This window comes from Propithecus coquereli, unplaced genomic scaffold, assembly GCF_000956105.1.
Source record: "Propithecus coquereli isolate 6110/MARCELLA unplaced genomic scaffold, Pcoq_1.0 Scaffold1, whole genome shotgun sequence".
Lineage (NCBI taxonomy): Eukaryota > Metazoa > Chordata > Mammalia > Primates > Indriidae > Propithecus > Propithecus coquereli.
Window position 1 is genome coordinate 17,116,417 of NW_012133857.1, and position 20,743 is coordinate 17,137,159.

The 20,743-nt window shown below is 44.3% G+C and overlaps 1 protein-coding gene across 1 annotated transcript in view; it reads left to right on the forward strand.

The window, feature by feature from the left end:
• CACNA2D3 (calcium channel, voltage-dependent, alpha 2/delta subunit 3) overlaps window positions 1–20,743 on the forward strand; it is an 869,108-nt gene that overhangs the window by 562,495 nt on the left and 285,870 nt on the right. Inside the window, exon 12 of the mRNA XM_012643362.1 lies at window positions 11,134–11,212. Within this exon, the coding sequence (XP_012498816.1) occupies window positions 11,134–11,212 (79 nt within the window). The remainder of the gene's footprint in view (window positions 1–11,133; window positions 11,213–20,743) is intronic.

Here is a 20,743-nt window from a genome sequence, read left to right on the forward strand (position 1 = left end):
TCCTCATTTTATAAAAAGTATTTCAAGAACTTACAGCCTCCAGAGGGCATAGGGTTTTTCCTCTCCGTTGTGCCTGCAGCATGGACCAGAACGTTTGGTATCTAGCAGGCATCCAGTTAGTACTTGATGAATGGAAGGGTAGCTGGGAGGGTGGGTGGATGGGAACATAAAACAGAAAAGGTAACACCAATCAGAGGTCAGTAGGAGGGGAAAAGGACACCAAAGGCAGGGAGCCATGAAACACCTCATCTCTGTGGAAGGGTTTGAGCCCTCTGCTTGAGCCCACTCGCCTGTGCTAAGAGGGAAGCCTGGATGACTGTAGACTCGCGGTCCGTGAGATTAAAACGTCATAGTTGCTTAGGATAAAATACAACTCTTACTGACCAAAGACAAGAGATAAGCTTTCCCCTCAAAAAGAAGATAATGGTCTCCCCAAACCCTCAGGAACTTTGACTTGTTTTCTGGCCCTGCCCACCCGAGGCTGCTACTCGCTAATGCCACAGTAGTGGCTCTCTGCAGTAGGGTCTTCAGCCAGGGAATGAACTTCCATAGTGGGAGTCGGGGGGTCTTGTGATCATTGGAACTCCGGAGGGGCAGAGGTTGCTGTACAGCTAATGAGCTTGTATGGAGTCCAAAAACCCACAAATGATTCTAATATGGGAGTTCTCCTTCCCCCTTCACAAGGAGCCATGCTCCTACCTGTCTCCCTTGTGGAGAATCACAGGTAAAGCAGAGTGGACACTGTCCTCATCAATATCCTTGCAGCTGTCTGACGAGTCCTTGACTTTTCTTACTGACAGAAGCCCCAGAAGGCAGTAGGTGAGGTGACAGCAGAAACTGCTATTTTGGACTAATTCTTAGTGACAGGAGGATTGGCTGGGAAATAGAAGTGACAAGAACCTTCTATAAGCAACTGTGCTATCTTAGAATTCACAACAGCTGTTGCTTTTAATGAGTTTGGGAATGATTTGGGCAGAATTCCAAACTCCTAACTCCTCGACCTATAACCTGCTACTGTGCTGACTCACCAGGGTGGTGTGCAAAGGAGGCACTCTGTCCAAATGCAGGCCGCTGCTTACTGGGGGTCCCCGGCCCCTTATTCCCAATGAGGAAATCACGAGGACTACAGTCGTGCCCAAGGCCAAGTGGGTCTTGGTCCTGCACCCTGACCTGGGCCCTTGGGGTCTCACTGATCCAGAGGCAGGGGAGACAGAGAGACAAGGGAGCTTTCCTCTAAAGCCCAGAGTGACACACCCAAATCATGTCATCGAGCTTCACACCCCTGGACCTTTCCCTGGTTCATTTTTCTCTCTTTAGAGTCCAGGCAAGGAGCACCTTTGGAGATCTCCTCTTAGAAAGAAGCCTCTTCCTTTGCAGCATTAATCCCTGCAACCCCTGACAATTTACCCTATTTGATCCATTTAACAGCAACCCCTACCGTTTGGGTTCTGTGTGTTAACCAATTTACCGGTAAGGAAATGAGACCTAGAAAGAGCAAGTAACTTACCCAAGGCCTCACAGCTCACTTGGGAGAGACCCAGATTCTGAATATAGGGGTATCTAATTCCCAACCCTGCATAGGAACCCCTGCATTCTGCTAACCTGTCCACCTGGTCGTCTCCATCTTCCACAAAATGATGCTGTCTGTCCACTGTTACAAAGTGTAGGGGAAAGGAGAAATTCCCACTGAAAGTTGCTTGGAATAGCAAGTGTAACATCACCATTTTAAGATGTAATATTTTCCCTCCTAGATAATCCCTGAAGCAGGCAGTTATTTAAATACAGTTGGCTTCAATCTTTGCATGGCTTCCATCTGGCATCGAGGGGCAGACACCTAGGAAGAAACATTATAAAACTGATCATCCATCCATGGGAGGCCTTGAATAAGACACCATTTTATGGTCCCTGAATATGAGGCTGTAATAACAAAGACCAGAGCTTTTTCATACCTCCATTTTTTCATATTTTATCACTGAGCTTCAGTGTAAAAAGAAGCCAAGGGAAGTGGGCATGGGGAAGGTAAAGCTTCAGCTGACTGATACCAGATCCGTCTAGAAAAATACAAAGTATTTAAAATGGAGTAGCTTAGGAAGAAATGAACTCTATGCTAATAATAAATTCAAGTATGTCCCATGGTGACTTCATTGACTTCACAGATTTATGAAAAGAAATACAGAAAAGGTGGGTAACTAGTGTTTATTGAGACTCTACTACATGCTAGGCACTGAGTTCAGCTCAGGTGCTTCTTCCTGCCCTCACAACACTGATGTTTCTGTGTGGAAGAAGAAATACGTATAACGCAAATAAACAAATAAATCATTAAGACAACTTCAGAATGTCTCGAAGGAAACAAAGAAGAAGTGGCTGGGATGACAGAGAGCTAGCCATGCGAAGTGGGAGGTGAGGACCACGGTATGGGGAACACGGAGGGAAAGGTGGATGCAGAGACCCCAAGCCGGGAGTTTGTGATGTTTCTGGACTGTCCAGGACATCTCAGCTGTGGTGTTGAGTTTGGAGTATATTCCAAGGGCAATGGGAAGGCACTGGAGGGTTCAAAGCTAGGGAGTGACATGATCCATGATGTTTCATGAACATGACTATTACCATTCTAATTTGTGGAACAATTAATTATTTTCTTTTTGACATAAGTGGAATTTCTGTTTTGCTTAATTCGAGGGTTTTACACATGTGAGTTTGCCTTTTTGTTCAAGATATTGCATCTGTAAGCTGTCTTGGAAGAAAGGACATACCTGTGAACAAATAACTGTCACCACTTGATCTCCAGAGATCGTAGAGCACAAGGGAAGCAGCAAGGGGCTTCCAAGCCATACAAACACTAGGCCCTGCAGTGGCCAGCAGCCTGAATTTTGGAGACAGGCTTGTTCCTGGAGCCCTAGTACCAGCAGAAGGGGACTGTCATGGTATTGGAGCTAGTCGACAAGCACTGAGTGCTGGCTCTTGGTCCAGGGTCTGTGCCAAGCATTGTGCTGGATTTTATGGATTCAAATATGAATGAGACAGAGGTCCTGTCTTTCCATTCAATCCCTACTCCTTTAAATGTGGCCGTGCACAGGCTCCGTAATGTGATGTGCGTCATAAAAACCCAATGTTTACAGCAATGCCTACTCCGTCTCAGGGCTCCTGGTATCTCCACATTGTTCCTGCATGTTAAGGATTCATTCCTCATGTGACTTTTCTAGATCTGATTGTGGATGGCCAATATCTGGTACTCAGTAAATCATCACAGAATGGGCACATAAATGATCAAATGAACTTCGTTCTCAATTTGGCAAGCACTTCAGATAAGAGAGCCCATCTTTATTGTCCAAAGAACCCAATTTGATTTTGAGGAGCTAATAGCGGAAAATATAAGAGATATATAAGACAAGGGTTCTTGACCTGGAATCCAGAGGTTCCCAGGAAATCTGGGTCTGGGTTTGATGGAGGAGGTATCCCAAACCTCTTGAATATTATCTGAAATTGTGAACGTATAGCCTTGGGAATTTTGGAGGGGAGAAGGTCGGTAGCCCCTACCAAATTCTCAGTGGATCTTGTGACTCTCCAAAGGTTAATAGGAGTTATAATTGTTATAGTGTCTGTGGGTAGAAGACATGCCTTTCCTCGGCTCACTTTGTTTAGTTTTATTGCAGCAAGTCGTCTGAAACACAGGTGGGATGCAAATCTAGCTGACTGGAATTCATTGCTCCTGACCCTTTCATCCATTTTATCTCGCTTGCCGTTGATCACAGTGAGGGGATGGGTGGAGGATCCCCATGTTGGGGGTCGTGATAGCTCAGCTCAGTGGGTTTAAATGATTCACTCAAGGTCGCCAAGGCAGTAAGTGTGGCATTGGACCCACCTGGAACCCGGGTCTCCCGATTCCTGGTAGTTTTAAGGACACTTGAAATTTGTTTTAGTCGAGTATGGTAAGGCATGCAAACACAGAAATGATTGTCCTGAGGGAAGAAATTTATATTCATATGATATATAGTCTTCCCTAGAAGCAGAAGGTGTACCGCACCATGCGGGGCCACACAGGGAAGCACCAAGGCAAGATGAGTGGGCAGAGAGAGAGGGACCTAGAGGGCAGAAGCCTTTATTGTGGTTTCCATGGGAAGAAAGAGGCCAAGCAGGCTTAGGATTGGAGAGTCAGTATCTCAGTGGGCACTGGTGTGTAGGGGCTGTCCCTAGTTGTCTGATACCTGGCCTGGGATGACTGGCAGGAAGGTAATGGCCCAGAGCTTGAGAGCCTGATGAAAGGAGGTGGCTGGAGGCACAGGCCATGGATTGGTTGGTTTGCATATGGAAGATCTGCTTGCAGGCAAGTTGCTTGCTATCTCCAGGAATTTGCTAACCCTGGGAGGGGCAGTCCCTCCAGGGTCATCAAGGCCCCAGATATCAGAGCAATAATTCAGAAAATCAAAACACATGGTTAATACACTCGCTCTATCCCCTCAATGAAGTCAAAGGAGCTGGACATTCTAATAAATTCCATCACGTACTTTTGAGGATGTTTGTAGCTTGACTTCTTACTGCTCCTTTAAGTTGTATGTATTCTCCTTTCTTACCCTGTACCAACCCCAGATCGTAGCCTCTGGGTGACCAAGAGACAACTGTCTCCCTCATCTTGACAAAACAGATAGCCGTAAAACTGGGCTTTCATCCCCCTGGCCAGAAGATTGCAAATGACAATTTTTTCTGAACTGGGATATTTTCAATGCCACACATGAGGTTCAAGGCATTTGTGCTTGGGAAGAAGGAGATTATACAGACTCTCAGAGTGTTCCCAAAGTGGCAATCCATTCTTCATAATGATCTATGATATTCAGTTGTTGAAATTTTATTACTTTTGTAATTTAATTCAATTTATCCCATTTTATTGCTGCTCAGGGTGGTATTACCTTAGTTGCTTCCCTTGTCCTTCTGAATAAGGATGTTTCTTCTTTTATTATGAGCATGATGGCCTCTAGATTAAAGCAGCCTGCTCAGTATAACTGTTCCCTTTGGAGTCAACCTTTTTCGAGCCCATCTCTACTCTTGTAGAATTCTCATGAAGATAATATATTGGCAATGATTTATGAAGCATTTTTGTGGCTAATCAGGTTCTAGCCTTCATATTCTTCTTAGAGATTAAAGATTTGATTTAAAAATGCTTCTTTGCACCAGAAATCATAGAAGTGAGCAAATAACAATAGAAGTTGGTTATGAATCTCTTTTGTGGAGATACAGATTAAGAACATATTGAATAACATCAAAATGACTTTGAAACATAGAGATATCAGGAGACCTCTTTTCTAAAGCCGAAGTCATTCATCATTTTGAGAAATCCTGCAGGTATATTAGGGAATAATTGAGTTGGGCAGTGAGTCTGAGGGGGCACGAGCAGGTGAGAAGACACGAAGGTGATTCCACACGCCTCATGCGGAGGCTGCCACTGGCTGAATTAAAATTTAGAGTCCATGAATGGGGGCATCCATAGATACTGGAAAATTCCTGTAGCAAATGTCATTTATATGTGTAATCTATATGAATTGCATATTTTTAAAGGTGGAAATAATGGATTTGTAGTTAGATGTTATTTTAAAATAAAAGTTTGCCTCCTTTTTTCTATAAAAGTACAGACTGTGTATTTTGAATATCCTAAGTGCCCCGTCCCCAGCCCTTTTCTCTGCATCTGGGAGCAAGAGTGGGGTTATTGTGATTTCAAGGAGTAATGCTTCAGGCGTGAAGACGCAGCTCAGCAGCTACAGCTAGCTGGTGCGCATCTGCCCTGTCTTGAGGAAGGACATTGTAGTTAGCTGATCCTGCTGGCCAAGTCTGGCTGGTGTCTGACATTACTGCCTTCTTAGATCCACACAAGCTTTTTAAACAATGTCATCTTGATCCAGCTTCTCTCTTTTTTTTAACTACTGTATTGTCAACTCCTTCAAGTTGAGCCTCAATCCTGAGCCATCTGTAGAAATAGCTCTCTGGGAAGTGGCTCCAGTGATTTCTTATTCCCAGTCTCACTTCCCTTTGCTCAGGCCTCATCTTCTCAGTGGTGTTTTTTAAAGTATTGACCTTAGATCACCTGCGTCAAGCCCATCATCGCACTTGAAAAAAAATGTAGATCCCTGGGCCTGCTTTGTCTGAATCTCTGGAAGGTGGTGCTGGGACTCCATCTTCAACATGTGATTCAAGGCCCCTGAGGAGGCTGACACCCCATGAAGTCTGAGCCACTGTCATCTCTCATCTGGAACATCACAGTGGCCTCTGGCTTAGTATCTCCATTTCTACCCTTACCTCTCTATGGCTGTGGTTCTCAAACCTGGCTGCATGTTGGAATCCCCCTGGCGGGGAGAGGAAAAGTTGGGCCTTGCTTCTGGAAGCTTTGATTTAATTGTTCTTGGATGAGACCTGGGCATTCAGGTTGTAAGAACGTCACAGGAAGAGCAAACGGGCAGCCAGGTTGAGCACAGCTGTCCATGGCTTAGTCTCTCCACTGCAGGCAGAATGACCCTTTTACATTATGTGTCAGCTCATGTCAGGCTTCTACTCAGTCCCTCCTGTGGCTTCTGTTCTTGCTGCAAAAAAAGCCTACATTCTAACAGTGGCCACGTTCATCCCCTACAGCCTCTCCCAGGTGACTCCATTCCGTCCACACTGGCCTCTTCAGTATCTCATGGACTTGTTATCATTTGTTCCCTTCACCTAGAACACTCTTCCGCAGTAGCCATATGGCTTGTCCCTTGTCCTCCAGCCCCATTTGTCGAGGTCCCTGCTCAAATATCACCTTATCAGGAAGGCCTTCCCTTCCTCCCTTTCTAAAACAGCAGCCATTACCTTACCCTGCTTGATTTTTTCATCAGCATTTAATCCAACAAATAAAATAAACATTCTATATGGATTTGCCATTTATTATCTGTTTCCCTCCTAAGAAAATGTAAACTCCCTGAGGGCAGAGTTTATTTACCCATGGTAAACACCAAACTCCCAGCACCAAGCATGGCCCCCGCACGTGGTCGGCACTCAAAAGTTACATACGGCAGGTACTTCTTGAGCTATCTCAAAAGCACAGGGCATGGGTGCTCTCACCTTCCTTACTGGAGGGAGATGCGCAGGGAGCAGCAGCCTATTTTCTAGCTGTGTAATTGTCCTGTTATAACTCTACTGGCAGCCACTTCTCTTCCCCTATTTTAATGGCTGCAGAAAGGAGAGAATTTGGTCCATTATCTTTGCAAAATCACACTATCTATATTCCCTAAAGGTTGAGAAGAATGGTACCTCTCTAAGTTCCTGATGGGGATTGCATCTATATGAGTAAAAAGCATAATCTGTTTTTTGGAAAACAGATTCATTTGGAAAATTTTATACTAAGTAGATTAAAATAAGTAACTTTGAACTTTGAAAGTCTACGTCTTAACATTTTATTAAGCTTAATTGGGTTTGTAGAACATTTAAAGACCATCCAAACTTAAATGGGAGATCAAAGTGAACTAATAGATTGATGCAGGCTTTTTCTTACCCCTGCCTTTGGGCTGCATTACTGGAGTTAATGAAAGGTGTGGCTTCCCTGCCTGTGCACAAAGGCCTGGCTTTCTGGGGTGCTTTGGTGTATCCCGATGACAGCTCTGGCCTGAACTGTGCCAGGGCTCTTCCCTGTGATTGTCTGTGTGTGCACCTGGCCTTCCGGACCACCCCAGATCTGGCCTGCTTAACATTCCTCGCCACATCAGAAAATTAGTTAGATTCAAGGCAGACCAGTGAAAGTTTGTTTAGTGGTACTTCCTACAGACCCATCAGGTTATAGAATCGTTCATGGTGGAAGTGAGGAGCAACTTGACTGTTACTCATGGAGGTTTTCCACCCAGTTAAATTAGCGGTAGAGTAAGGCAGCCCTTACTAGAATATGCAAGGCCAGGACTTAATTTCCACAAATCATCTCTTTTTGTGTTTGATTTTCACTGCTACCTTTATTTGTCCTGTGTCCTTACTGAAATGTTCAGGAAGTAGCAATGTCACTGCTTTCTCCTCATTTAAAATGATCTTTAATTATTAAAGCAATACTTGTTTATTTGTGAAATGGTATAAAAATTTATGAAGTAAAAAGTGTGAGGCCTCTTTTAGAAAAAAAAAATAGAATTCTATGCTAAACAAAATTCCACAGCTTGCTTTTCCCGTTACCAATTCCAAATGGATGAGCACATAGCCACGTGGATCCTGCTGCATGAATGTGCCGTAAATGTGCGGCCACTCGGCTGTCAAGACACACTCAGGATTTAACAGCTTTTGATCATTACAAGTAATGAAGACAAACATCCTTGTACTTTTATCATTGTGTGTTTGTGAAAATGTCTAAATCTAAATTATAGGGCTCCCCGAAGACGCACACTCTCCAATACCTCTACTACTTCCTGTCATCTTTGTTACCTATTAGTCCCCACAGGCATTTTATCTGTTACCCCAGCTTTAAGTTAAGTGCCTACCAGGAGAATTACTGGGTCGAAAAAGTTACAAATATAAAATGCTATAGATATTGTTAAAATTACTCTCCAAAATATTTCATACTTTGAAGTAAAATCCCTTTTCTTTTGTGGTCTATTGTGAGAAATGCAGGGCGTGAACCCCTATCGTTTGTTTATGTTTATTTTATAGGCAGACACACAGCAAGTAATTTCCATGCCACGTCTCCTCAGATAAGGAGGTCAGTTTACTGAGAGCCAGCAACTTCACACAATTGGAAATATTGAACCTGATTCTGATTTTCTTTCATAAACAATTAAATAAAATACAGACCAACAACACAAACATAATGCCCGTAAATCCCTTAGCTCCGTACCCGACCCAGGGGAAGGTGCCGACTGTAGAAGCCATGGTGGTGATGATGGCAGGGGCAGTGCTGGTGGGGTAGGGGACACAGTGATGGTTTTCATTATTGTGGTTGTTGTTAACACAATTATTCTTGAGCAGTCATGTCTGCTCTGAAGTTTGGCACAGTCCTACTAGTTTTCCAAATAGGTTGCCATCTTTTAAATCAGAAATTGTAGAAGTTTTTCCAGTGACTCATGGCATTGTTCTGGAGTTTTCACTATGCCTCCAACAGAAAATTCAGTGTATACTAAGATTCTTCATCTGGACAGCAGAGGAGGCTGGCAGATACCTTTGCTCAAAAACTAACGGGCTGCTTTGTATTGCAAATTGCCTACAAAGATAGACTCATCGCTTCATTTCCTAAGAGCTATCTCTTATACTTTTTCATTTGGCTAAGAGCCAGTGGAGATACAAGTTTTTATCAGTCTAGTGCTTTCCCTTTAAAGAGCTTAAATTTGAAATTAAAGACAAAGATTTATGAGAAAGCATGGGTCTGGTCTCAAGAGACTGGATTCCAAGCCTGGCTCAAGTGGGTGCTGGCTCTGGGCCTTAGAGCTAGTTGGAGCCTTTTATACGGACCTAACCAGTATCTCCAGGAGGTTGAAAGAGACCCCAGTGCTATCCTGAGGTCTTGGAATACCTCTCTCAAGAGATCAAACCTTGATGATACAAACTAAGCAAGGCACTTAACTGGGCCTCAGTTTCTCTCTAAATCAGGGATCCTCAGCTAAGTGCTGACAGTGGCCAGGCAGAGAAAGTGAACAGAGGAAGTCACTCTTTGTAGGGGGTTGATGATAACCACCTTTGGCCATTTGAGGCTCAATCTTTGCCTTCCCCTCTCCCAAGAGAAGCCAGAATCTCCCAATTAAAAAAAAAAAAAAAGTCCTTGCTCCCAAATGTGACTGTAGTGGGAATGACGTGGCAAAGAACCAGGGGAGTGAAGAGAGGCCCCTGTGCCTGCCCATCGACCCAGGAAGCCCCCTGTAAGAGCTGTGATGGATGAAATGATGGCCTTACCGAGCACAAATGAAAACAGACAGACATTACGTAGTAATAATCTGCATTATTTAAGTTAGAAAGAAACCATCGCCTAACAATTAACCTTCAAGTTACAACACTCAGGAGGATATTCATAATGAAACCAAAATTTTCATTTTTACAGTCATCTGTAGGCATTCATATGTTTTTATCCATTCATGTTTGAGTTACCATGTTCTAAGTACTGGGCCGTTGTGCTCCATCAGGACACAGCCAGGTAAAGCAGACACGTCCCTTCCTTTCCCTGTCAAGTGGATAGTCAGGGTGGGAAGATCAGCCTCACAGACCTCACTGTGCGGGTACTGGTTAACCACAATTGTAGTAAAGGCTGGGAAGGAGCAGTAGTTGTGCCTGAGCCACTAGTCTCAGTGAGTTGGGGGGACATCACCTGGCAAAGCCTCCAATGTCACCTCTCGAGTGTCTCTCATCTAATGCCATGTCTTTGTGGACTTCAGTCACTGAGAGGGAGTCAGAGGGCTGCACTTGCCCCCCTGGAAGAGCTTTGTTTGGACTGTGCAGTATTAACCCACATACCCTTTCAAATTTAAATTAAAGAGTTGTAACCTTTTAATTCCTTATCATTCTTCCATCTAAACCTCAACGACTTTCTGGCAGGGAATTCTGTCTTCACGAGAGAGAACTGAGAAAGCAGTAGGAAAGGAGAGAGCCAGGGTTTTACATGTGTTCTCTACTCTTCAGGAGCCAAAAGCTTGAGGAGACTAGAGAGAGTCCCCATTAGTCTTCTGGCCACAGGCCGTGCCTCTCATCCCAGTTAATTACCTCCTAATATCATGCCAGACACCACAGATGGGAAAAGAGTGTCTGCAGCCTGTCCTCACCATTGGGGGCAAATGTTGACGGTCTTTCAATGGTGTTTTTATTCCCAAGAAGAGCACACTTGGCGTTTCCCATGCAAATGAGGAAGGCGGTGGGGGGTTTTGTCCAGACCTGGAGCTCCTTGCCCGTTCGTGTGGAGCAAGGATCCCGTTTCCAGTTGTCCTCCTCTGTCATGACTTGCACGCTGAAAATCAACCACCACCAGTGCCATATGGTTTAAAAGATCAAAGGCCTCAGTTTTGAATATATTTCTAGCTGACTGTACTTCAAATGTCTTAAATATGCTCCTACAGATGGGAAGCATGGAACATTAAAGAGGTAAGCCACATGTGTGCAAGCCATGCATGTGGTCTGCACAGGATGGTGAAAAGCGAATACTGCTCAGCCATGTGTCTGTCTTCCTTCCAGGTTCGCATCTTCACATACCTCATCGGACGGGAGGCTGCTTTTGCAGATAATCTCAAGTGGATGGCCTGTGCCAACAAAGGTGGGTCTCCCCGATGTGCTCGGCTCTGAATGACTTCCCCTTGCACATACAGTTAGGAACAGTCATGAGAAGGTAGAGAGTTCTAAGAGAAGGCTGTGATTTCTAAGATAAGGTCTGGGTCTCCCTAAATGATTATTAACAGACTTGTAAAAGCTTCTCCCAAATTATGTTTATAAATTTTGAAGACATAGTCAAGTGAAGTGGTTAAGACTCTCCACTCTGCTGCTTAGTTGGCTGAGTAACCCTGGGAGAATCACTATAGCCAAGACATTTATTGTGCATTAAATACCCAAGTGCTCTCTCATCATTCCCAGCCCCCTTGCAGTTGGGTGGGGCCTCAAGACTGGCTCTGGCCAGTAGGCTGTGAGTGTAACCAGCCTGAGTCACTTCAGAGCTAAAGCATTCAAGAGCTGGTGTGGTGGTGTTTATGCTCTCTTCTCCTGCTCTTGTGAATTCTGAAGCCACCTGGTCTGGATGAAATAGTCAGGAGACGCAGCAACCTTCATCGGCCTGGGTCCCTGAGTGGCCACATGGAGGAAATGCCTTTCACTCTGCCCCTGCCTCTGCCAACCCACACCGGATATAAAGTATGCATGACAAATAAACTTCTGTGTTAAGCCACTGAGATTTCTCATTTGATGTGTGCCATACCATAACTTTGCCTACATTACTAATTAACTTTAACTTGCCTCAATGTTCTACTGTTTAAAGCAAGAGTGATAATAATAGTTCTTCCTTTGATTCTTTTTTTTTAGTTGACAAATATAAATTTTGTATGGTATACAACATGATGTTTTGAAGTATGTATACATTGTGGAATAGCTAAATCAGGCTAATTAACATACACATTACCTCACATACTTATCATTTATTGGTGGTGAGAACACTTGAAATCTATGCTCTTAGCAATTTTCAAGTATACACTGCACTGCTATTAACTTTAGTCACTGTGTTGTACTGTAGATCTATTGAACTTACTCTTCCTGTCTAACTAAAACTTTGTGTAGTTTTGTGTTTGACTCTTGTTAATGAAATAGAGCCTATTAGGTACCTAGTTAAATGCTTGGACATAATAAGTGCTCAGTAATTATTAGCTTTTTTGTATTCATCAGGTTAATTGATTATCAATCTCCTGTTGTGTGTCAGAAATAATAGCTTAGGGATGGCACAGGGAGGAAAACAACAGAGCCTCCAGTCTATTAAGGTGTTGTTTTCATGTTACACACAGCCAAGAAGACAAAACATAGTAAGCATATAGGTGGGAGAGTCCAGACTCCTGAGTTCAAATCCAGCCTCCACCATCCACCAACTATGTGCAAGTTGCCATTTGGGTGGGTCTGAGTTACATTACCTACAGAACAGGGATAGTGATACTACCTTCCCCCTACAGATGTTGTGGATATGAAAAGAGGCTGCACAGATGAAGCTGGTAGCTTAGTGCCTGGTACATAAGTGCCCTAAATTATTCTCTTCTGTTATATTGATCTGTGGACCTGTATGGTAACACAGCCCCTCCGAGGCTGCAGGTTCCGTGAGAGCAGGCTTTGACTCTGATTTCCTCTTGGTTACTCTGACAGAGCCCGGCCCTGTACCTTACTCAGAGTGAGTGATGCTTTGGTGTTTGGAAAAATGGGTAAATTGACTATAAATACTAATAAAGGGAGATATGTCTGTTGAACAGTAAGTTGGTATTGATGGACTTCAGTGTTCTATTTTTATATGGGTCTCCTAAGCCAACCTTCGTAAAAGTTCCAGCGTTTGTACCTTAGTGGAGAAAAGAGAACTCAGTGAAGGATTTAAAGGTTTCAGCTCCAGTTTTGGTGACTTAAGACAAAGTTATTTTAGTTGCAAGCAACCAAAGTTGCTCCCTGAAATTAAAAAGAGAAGTGTTTTGGAGAGAGGGGAGTGACTCAGAACCCTGGGTGGGAATGGAAGCTCGGGTCTCATGAGGGACCAGGGAGATGTGTTTTAGTTTTTCCTGTCCTTCTCAGTTTCTTTTGACATGTCCATGGCATTCTTCTCTGTAGATAGACCTTCCCTACCATGGCATGCCCACAGCCAGAAATGGCCAACCCATACCATGCATCCACACGACACGTACTGTGGGCAAGGCACAGTATTGGAAAGGAGAATTTGTGTCTTTTCCATTTGACACTGACAAGCAAATCTAAATTCTGATTTCAAATCCCCCTCCTTTTCCCCTCCCCTAAACATCATGGTCCAGTTGTCTCCCCCTGCAGAATCTGGTGTGGCAGGGGGAAGCCCACAGAGAACTAGCAAGTGCTTGCAGGACTCAGCACTTGCTTGAGTGGGGGTGTCAGGGGGAGGGGGAGGTCTCGGACAGCAGGTGCATGGTCAGGCTAATAAACCTGTGCCCATCTTTCCCTTTGTGTGGCATTGCTTTTAATTATCTGTTTCTATTTGGAACAGTCTTTTAAGCAAGTCTCAATTTCCTCATCTGGAAAAATCAAGGGCTACATGGAAGGTTTTTAACATTTCCAAGAAGCTCTGAAAAATAACACTTTCTACAATTGTTTTAGTTCATAATCTGGTTTGCCTCCCTAAAAGGTATCAGTAATCCTGCTTGTCTGAGGGTTATACGTTTGGCTTCATTTCGGGGCAAGTATAGGAGGAGCACAGGCATAGGAGAGGGAAGCTAAGTAGAACCCAGATTTCCTCTGAGCAAAGAGGCCATTCCCGAAATTAGTTTGAAACTTTGCTGGCATTTGAAAACCTTGGGTGAACTACGCTTTTCTCATTTTTTTCCCTTTATTTTGTGGTCTTGAAAAAAAGTTCCTCTCCATTTTTTAACTTTCTTAAAAATTTTGCTGTTATTTTGTTATTTCTTCCACATCAGATTGCAGTTCCTGCCATCGGCTAGTATGCGTTTAGTCATGGGTTATTGTTTTTACCACTGTCTGTGTCCAGCTGATGAAAATTACTCAAATTGAAGTCTTGTCTTAATCAACTAATATTATACCATAATTTGGTTTTAGTCATTGTTTATAAGAATCTTTGAGGCATCCTTTTGAAGAAAATTTGGTCAACCCAGTATTTCAGGGCCTGGCTATAGAATATAGCCTTTAAGATTTGTAAGTTCTGAGTATAGCAACTCAGAATATCCAAGGAGGTAACAGCAGCTGCTTAGCTGGATGGGCTGTGGATTCCACAATGATTCTCCTCTTCCGTCCAAACCCAGTTATTTCCTCCCCTACCAGAGTCAGTCCCTCTCGATAGTTTCATCTTCCTTGCTCTGCTACTCTTGTAAAGGGCCTTGGGAATAAAATGCCATTGTTTGTCACTCTTCCAAGTAGCAGTGCCATCAAAATGTTAGGTTCCCGTCATCTGTGCCCATATAAACATTGGCTTCACATTGCGTCAGTAATGGGTTTTTGATCACGTAATATCGGTGAGCAAGTATTCTTCTATGGTCATTAATTAAATCATTGTTTATAGTCTCACATTGTTATAGTAGGAGTTAGAAAAACATTTTTCATCTCAAGTGACATGAGGTCCAGAGGGTCCCCCCCAACATATTTTCACCCTGACTCAGCCAAGTTCTTCAGTGAAATGCAGCATTAGCATGCAGGGAGCAGGGCAGACCCAGGGACAGCCCACAGCAAAGGCAATTGGCTGACTGACCAGGCCTGACCACAGAGTGACCCTGGGAGGGAGCAAGAATTGTTAGGACCATCACGTCAACCCTGGGTCCACAGTCAAGGACCTGCTGTCTGTACAGAACTTCTTCCCTGTGAGTCTGGTAGCCATGGAGACAGTTCTTAGCCAGCGGACCTCAGACACTGTCCTCCGGAAGTGAATGACTGGAGACATTCATATCCCTTGCAGTACTCTTCCTCCTCCAATCTACTAGCAAAATCCAGAGAGGCTCAGAGCTCATGGGTTTGCGTCATTTTATGCATAAGTAGGTCCTATCTTGAGGGGACCAGCCCTAATGAGGCAAAGCAGCAAGCCATTTTAAATACATTAAAACAATCATTGCCTCTGCAGAACGGCTTGTGGAGTTTAAAGTGCTGCGTTCACACTACTGCATAAACACGTAAACTGGGAGAACAGAAAAGAGGGGCCAGCTAGCCCAGATACTCTGTAAAGCCGTGATGACCCTAATGTTCAGTGCGCCAAGATTTTAAATAAACACTGGATGATTCTCCTGCAAAAAATCACCGTTAATGGAGTGTTTTCCAGCTGTGCGAATAGAGAAGGGCCTCCATGTTTGGGTTCTCAACCCATCAGCCATCGTTCGGACCAATGGAAATGCTGCACGTGGCTTTCCTCCTTGTCTGCTTAGCTTGTCCCTTTTTGATGGGTTAAAGGTCATTCTCTCCTTATTCGAAAGAGAACTAGTGGTCTGAACCTTCTTGGGAAGTCTAGGACCCGCCATGCCCCCCCGCAAAAATAGCTTCAAATTCCTGAGGCCTGAACGGTTGTAGGTGTGGTTAGGAGAAAAGTAGCAATTAAAAATTTGTATTATTTTAGGACAGGTGGAGGAAGGCAAAATGGCAGTTATTCAATACCTTTGTGGACATTCCTTAGAATGTGAGAATTTGAATGGTGATGAAGATGAGGATGGTGATAACTGCTGTTGTTGTTAACAGCAACTAAGGATGACCAGCTATGTACTAGGTGCCAGGCGTGGTCCTAAGTACTTTTGTGTATTGTCTCTTTTGACCCTCATAAAAGCTCTGTGAGGTGTGTGTTATAATTATCTTTATTTATAGAGAAGGAAACTGAGGCTGAGAGAGACTAGCACCTGGAGCTGGGTTACCAGCTAGCAGGTGGCAGAACTAGGATTCAGACCCAGGAGATCCAAAGTCCTAGCTCAAACTCTTCACCAGAATAGGGGGCCGCCTCTCTTTGGAGAGAAGAAAGTCATGATTCATAGAAGACCCTGATGTGTCTCTCATCACTTGAGATAACCTAGGAAAAGAAAACTAGAGGGTGAGAAAGGACTTTAACTTGCCACAGCTAATGAAAACTGGAGCTGGGATTTATGCCCAGCCTGTGAGTTCTGGAAATGGCACTGCCTCAGCTGGCATGGAAGTGTGGTCCAGGTCCCGATGTTTTACAGCAGGGACGTTAAGGCTGTAAGAGGAGATGAAACCAGCAGGAGACTACAGCAAGATGTAGTGGGGTTGCAGCATTCCTGGTTCCCCAGTGTGTACCTTTAGGTAATTTTCTCCTTGTTATTTTATTTATAACATGGAATTAGAAATTAAAATGTAGTAATATTCACAAACGAAAAGGCATGTACCTAAATCTGAGGCTCAAGCTGATTCTAACGGCTTCACTCAGGAGTCCCGTTCTCCCACCAAGGGCACTGGACTCCCAGCCCTCCTTGTCATTCTGTCCCAGTCGGTTCTTTCCAGTTCCGTGGCCATGTGCTCTTCGCTCTCAGGGCCCAACAGGCCTCTTTTTTGTTGTTTTTTTTTTTTTTTGCTTTGTCGCCCAAGCTAGAGTGCAGTGGTGTTGTCATAGCTCACTGAACCTCAAACTCCTAGGCTCAAGTGATCCTCCTGCCTCAGCCTCCCGAGTATCTGGGACTACAGGTGCACAGCATCATGCCTGGCTCTTGCTCTTGCTCAGGCTGGTCTCCAACTCCTGACCTCAAACAATCCTCCTGCCTCGGCCTCCCAGAGTGCTAGGATTACAGATGTGAGCCACTGCACCCGGCCCCAAGAGGCCTCTTGCTTGTTCTTTGCAAAGGTCAAAGAAGATACAGAGGTAGAAAGATGTTTATAAATTGTACATTTTTCTCTAGATCTAAGTACCTTTTTAGTAGTATGTGATGTAGGCAGGGAGGAAGAAGATGAAACAATACAGTACTGGGAGAGTCTTCCAAGAATACTGTTATTCCATGGGGAATGCAAACCAATGAAGTCAGACCATCAGATTCACTGCCCTTGTAAAGCTCATTCTCACCTTAGTGCCCTGATGTCTGGGCACCGGCTCTCAGGTTTTCATCCTGCCTTGCTTAAGAAAGGAAAGAGTCTTTGGAAAGGCTCAAAGGAAGCTATACCCATCACACCAAAGGTGGAAAGAGGACCTCACCATGCGAGATAGACAACTGTCTGTGTCCAGCTGATGAAAATTACTCAAATTGAAGTCTTGTCTTAATCAACTAATATTATACCATAATTTAGTTTTAGTCATTGTTTATAAGAATCTTTGAGGCATCCTTTTGAAGAAAATTTGGTCAACCCAGTATTTCAGGGCCTGGCTATAGAATATAGCCTTTAAGATTTGTAAGTTCTGAGTATAGCAACTCAGAATATCCAAGGAGGTAACAGCAGCTGCTTAGCTGGATGGGCTGTGGATTCCACAATGATTCTCCTCTTCCGTCCAAACCCAGTTATTTCCTCCCCTACCAGAGTCAGTCCCTCTCGATAGTTTCATCTTCCTTGCTCTGCTACTCTTGTAAAGGGCCTTGGGAATAAAATGCCATTGTTTGTCACTCTTCCAAGTAGCAGTGCCATCAAAATGTTAGGTTCCCGTCATCTGTGCCCATATAAACATTGGCTTCACATTGCGTCAGTAATGGGTTTTTGATCACGTAATATCGGTGAGCAAGTATTCTTCTATGGTCATTAATTAAATCATTGTTTATAGTCTCACATTGTTATAGTAGGAGTTAGAAAAACATTTTTCATCTCAAGTGACATGAGGTCCAGAGGGTCCCCCCCAACATATTTTCACCCTGACTCAGCCAAGTTCTTCAGTGAAATGCAGCATTAGCATGCAGGGAGCAGGGCAGACCCAGGGACAGCCCACAGCAAAGGCAATTGGCTGACTGACCAGGCCTGACCACAGAGTGACCCTGGGAGGGAGCAAGAATTGTTAGGACCATCACGTCAACCCTGGGTCCACAGTCAAGGACCTGCTGTCTGTACAGAACTTCTTCCCTGTGAGTCTGGTAGCCATGGAGACAGTTCTTAGCCAGCGGACCTCAGACATTGTCCTCCGGAAGTGAATGACTGGAGACATTCATATCCCTTGCAGTACTCTTCCTCCTCCAATCTACTAGCAAAATCCAGAGAGGCTCAGAGCTCATGGGTTTGCGTCATTTTATGCATAAATAGGTCCTATCTTGAGGGGACCAGCCCTAATGAGGCAAAGCAGCAAGCCATTTTAAATACATTAAAACAATCATTGCCTCTGCAGAACGGCTTGTGGAGTTTAAAGTGCTGCGTTCACACTACTGCATAAACGCGTAAACTGGGAGAACAGAAAAGAGGGGCCAGCTAGCCCAGATACTCTGTAAAGCCGTGATGACCCTAATGTTCAGTGTGCCAAGATTTTAAATAAACACTGGATGATTCTCCTGCAAAAAATCACCGTTAATGGAGTGTTTTCCAGCTGTGCGAATAGAGAAGGGCCTCCATGTTTGGGTTCTCAACCCATCAGTCATCGTTCGGGCCAATGGAAATGCTGCACGCGGCTTTCCTCCTTGTCTGCTTAGCTTGTCCCTTTTTGATGGGTTAAAGGTCATTCTCTCCTTATTCGAAAGAGAACTAGTGGTCTGAACCTTCTTGGGAAGTCTAGGACCCGCCATGCCCCCCCGCAAAAATAGCTTCAAATTCCTGAGGCCTGAACGGTTGTAGGTGTGGTTAGGAGAAAAGTAGCAATTAAAAATTTGTATTATTTTAGGACAGGTGGAGGAAGGCAAAATGGCAGTTATTCAATACCTTTGTGGACATTCCTTAGAATGTGAGAATTTGAATGGTGATGAAGATGAGGATGGTGATAACTGCTGTTGTTGTTAACAGCAACTAAGGATGACCAGCTATGTACTAGGTGCCAGGCGTGGTCCTAAGTACTTTTGTGTATTGTCTCTTTTGACCCTCATAAAAGCTCTGTGAGGTGTGTGTTATAATTATCTTTATTTATAGAGAAGGAAACTGAGGCTGAGAGAGACTAGCACCTGGAGCTGGGTTACCAGCTAGCAGGTGGCAGAACTAGGATTCAGACCCAGGAGATCCAAAGTCCTAGCTCAAACTCTTCACCAGAATAGGGGGCCGCCTCTCTTTGGAGAGAAGAAAGTCATGATTCATAGAAGACCCTGATGGGTCTCTCATCACTTGAGATAACCTAGGAAAAGAAAACTAGAGGGTGAGAAAGGACTTTAACTTGCCACAGCTAATGAAAACTGGAGCTGGGATTTATGCCCAGCCTGTGAGTTCTGGAAATGGCACTGCCTCAGCTGGCATGGAAGTGTGGTCCAGGTCCCGATGTTTTACAGCAGGGACGTTAAGGCTGTAAGAGGAGATGAAACCAGCAGGAGACTACAGCAAGATGTAGTGGGGTTGCAGCATTCCTGGTTCCCCAGTGTGTACCTTTAGGTAATTTTCTTCTTGTTATTTTATTTATAACATGGAATTAGAAATTAAAATGTAGTAATATTCACAAACGAAAAGGCATGTACCTAAATCTGAGGCTCAAGCTGATTCTAACGGCTTCACTCAGGAGTCCCGTTCTCCCACCAAGGGCACTGGACTCCCAGCCCTCCTTGTCATTCTGTCCCAGTCGGTTCTTTCCAGTTCCGTGGCCATGTGCTCTTCGCTCTCAGGGCCCAACAGGCCTCTTTTTTGTTGTTTTTTTTTTTTTTTGCTTTGTCGCCCAAGCTAGAGTGCAGTGGTGTTGTCATAGCTCACTGAACCTCAAACTCCTAGGCTCAAGTGATCCTCCTGCCTCAGCCTCCCGAGTATCTGGGACTACAGGTGCACAGCATAATGCCCGGCTCTTGCTCTTGCTCAGGCTGGTCTCCAACTCCTGACCTCAAACAATCCTCCTGCCTCGGCCTCCCTGAGTGCTAGGATTACAGATGTGAGCCACTGCACCCGGCCCCAAGAGGCCTCTTGCTTGTTCTTTGCAAAGGTCAAAGAAGATACAGAGGTAGAAAGATGTTTATAAATTGTACATTTTTCTCTAGATCTAAGTACCTTTTTAGTAGTATGTGATGTAGGCAGGGAGGAAGAAGATGAAACAATACAGTACTGGGAGAGTCTTCCAAGAATACTGTTATTCCATGGGGAATGCAAACCAATGAAGTCAGACCATCAGATTCACTGCCCTTGTAAAGCTCATTCTCACCTTAGTGCCCTGATGTCTGGGCACCGGCTCTCAGGTTTTCATCCTGCCTTGCTTAAGAAAGGGAAGAGTCTTTGGAAAGGCTCAAAGGAAGCTATACCCATCACACCAAAGGTGGAAAGAGGACCTCACCATGCGAGGTAGACAACCAGCGTCTACCGAGAGGACAGACTCCTGGAGCCCTCAGATCTGGTGTCATTGCAAAGTAGAATATTGCATGATGTGCCAAAGAGGCAGCTCACACCAATGTAGCTTTTAGACAAAAGACCCTTAAGTAGTATGGAAGGAAGGGTGGTAAAATCTCAGAAATACAAAGCCTCAGGCTGCATATGGTTTATCACATGGGGAAGCTGTAACCCAGAGTTCACAGAAGGAGCTCTGCAAGGGAAAAAGGTAAATAAATTGATGTTATGTAGAAAAATGAGCAGA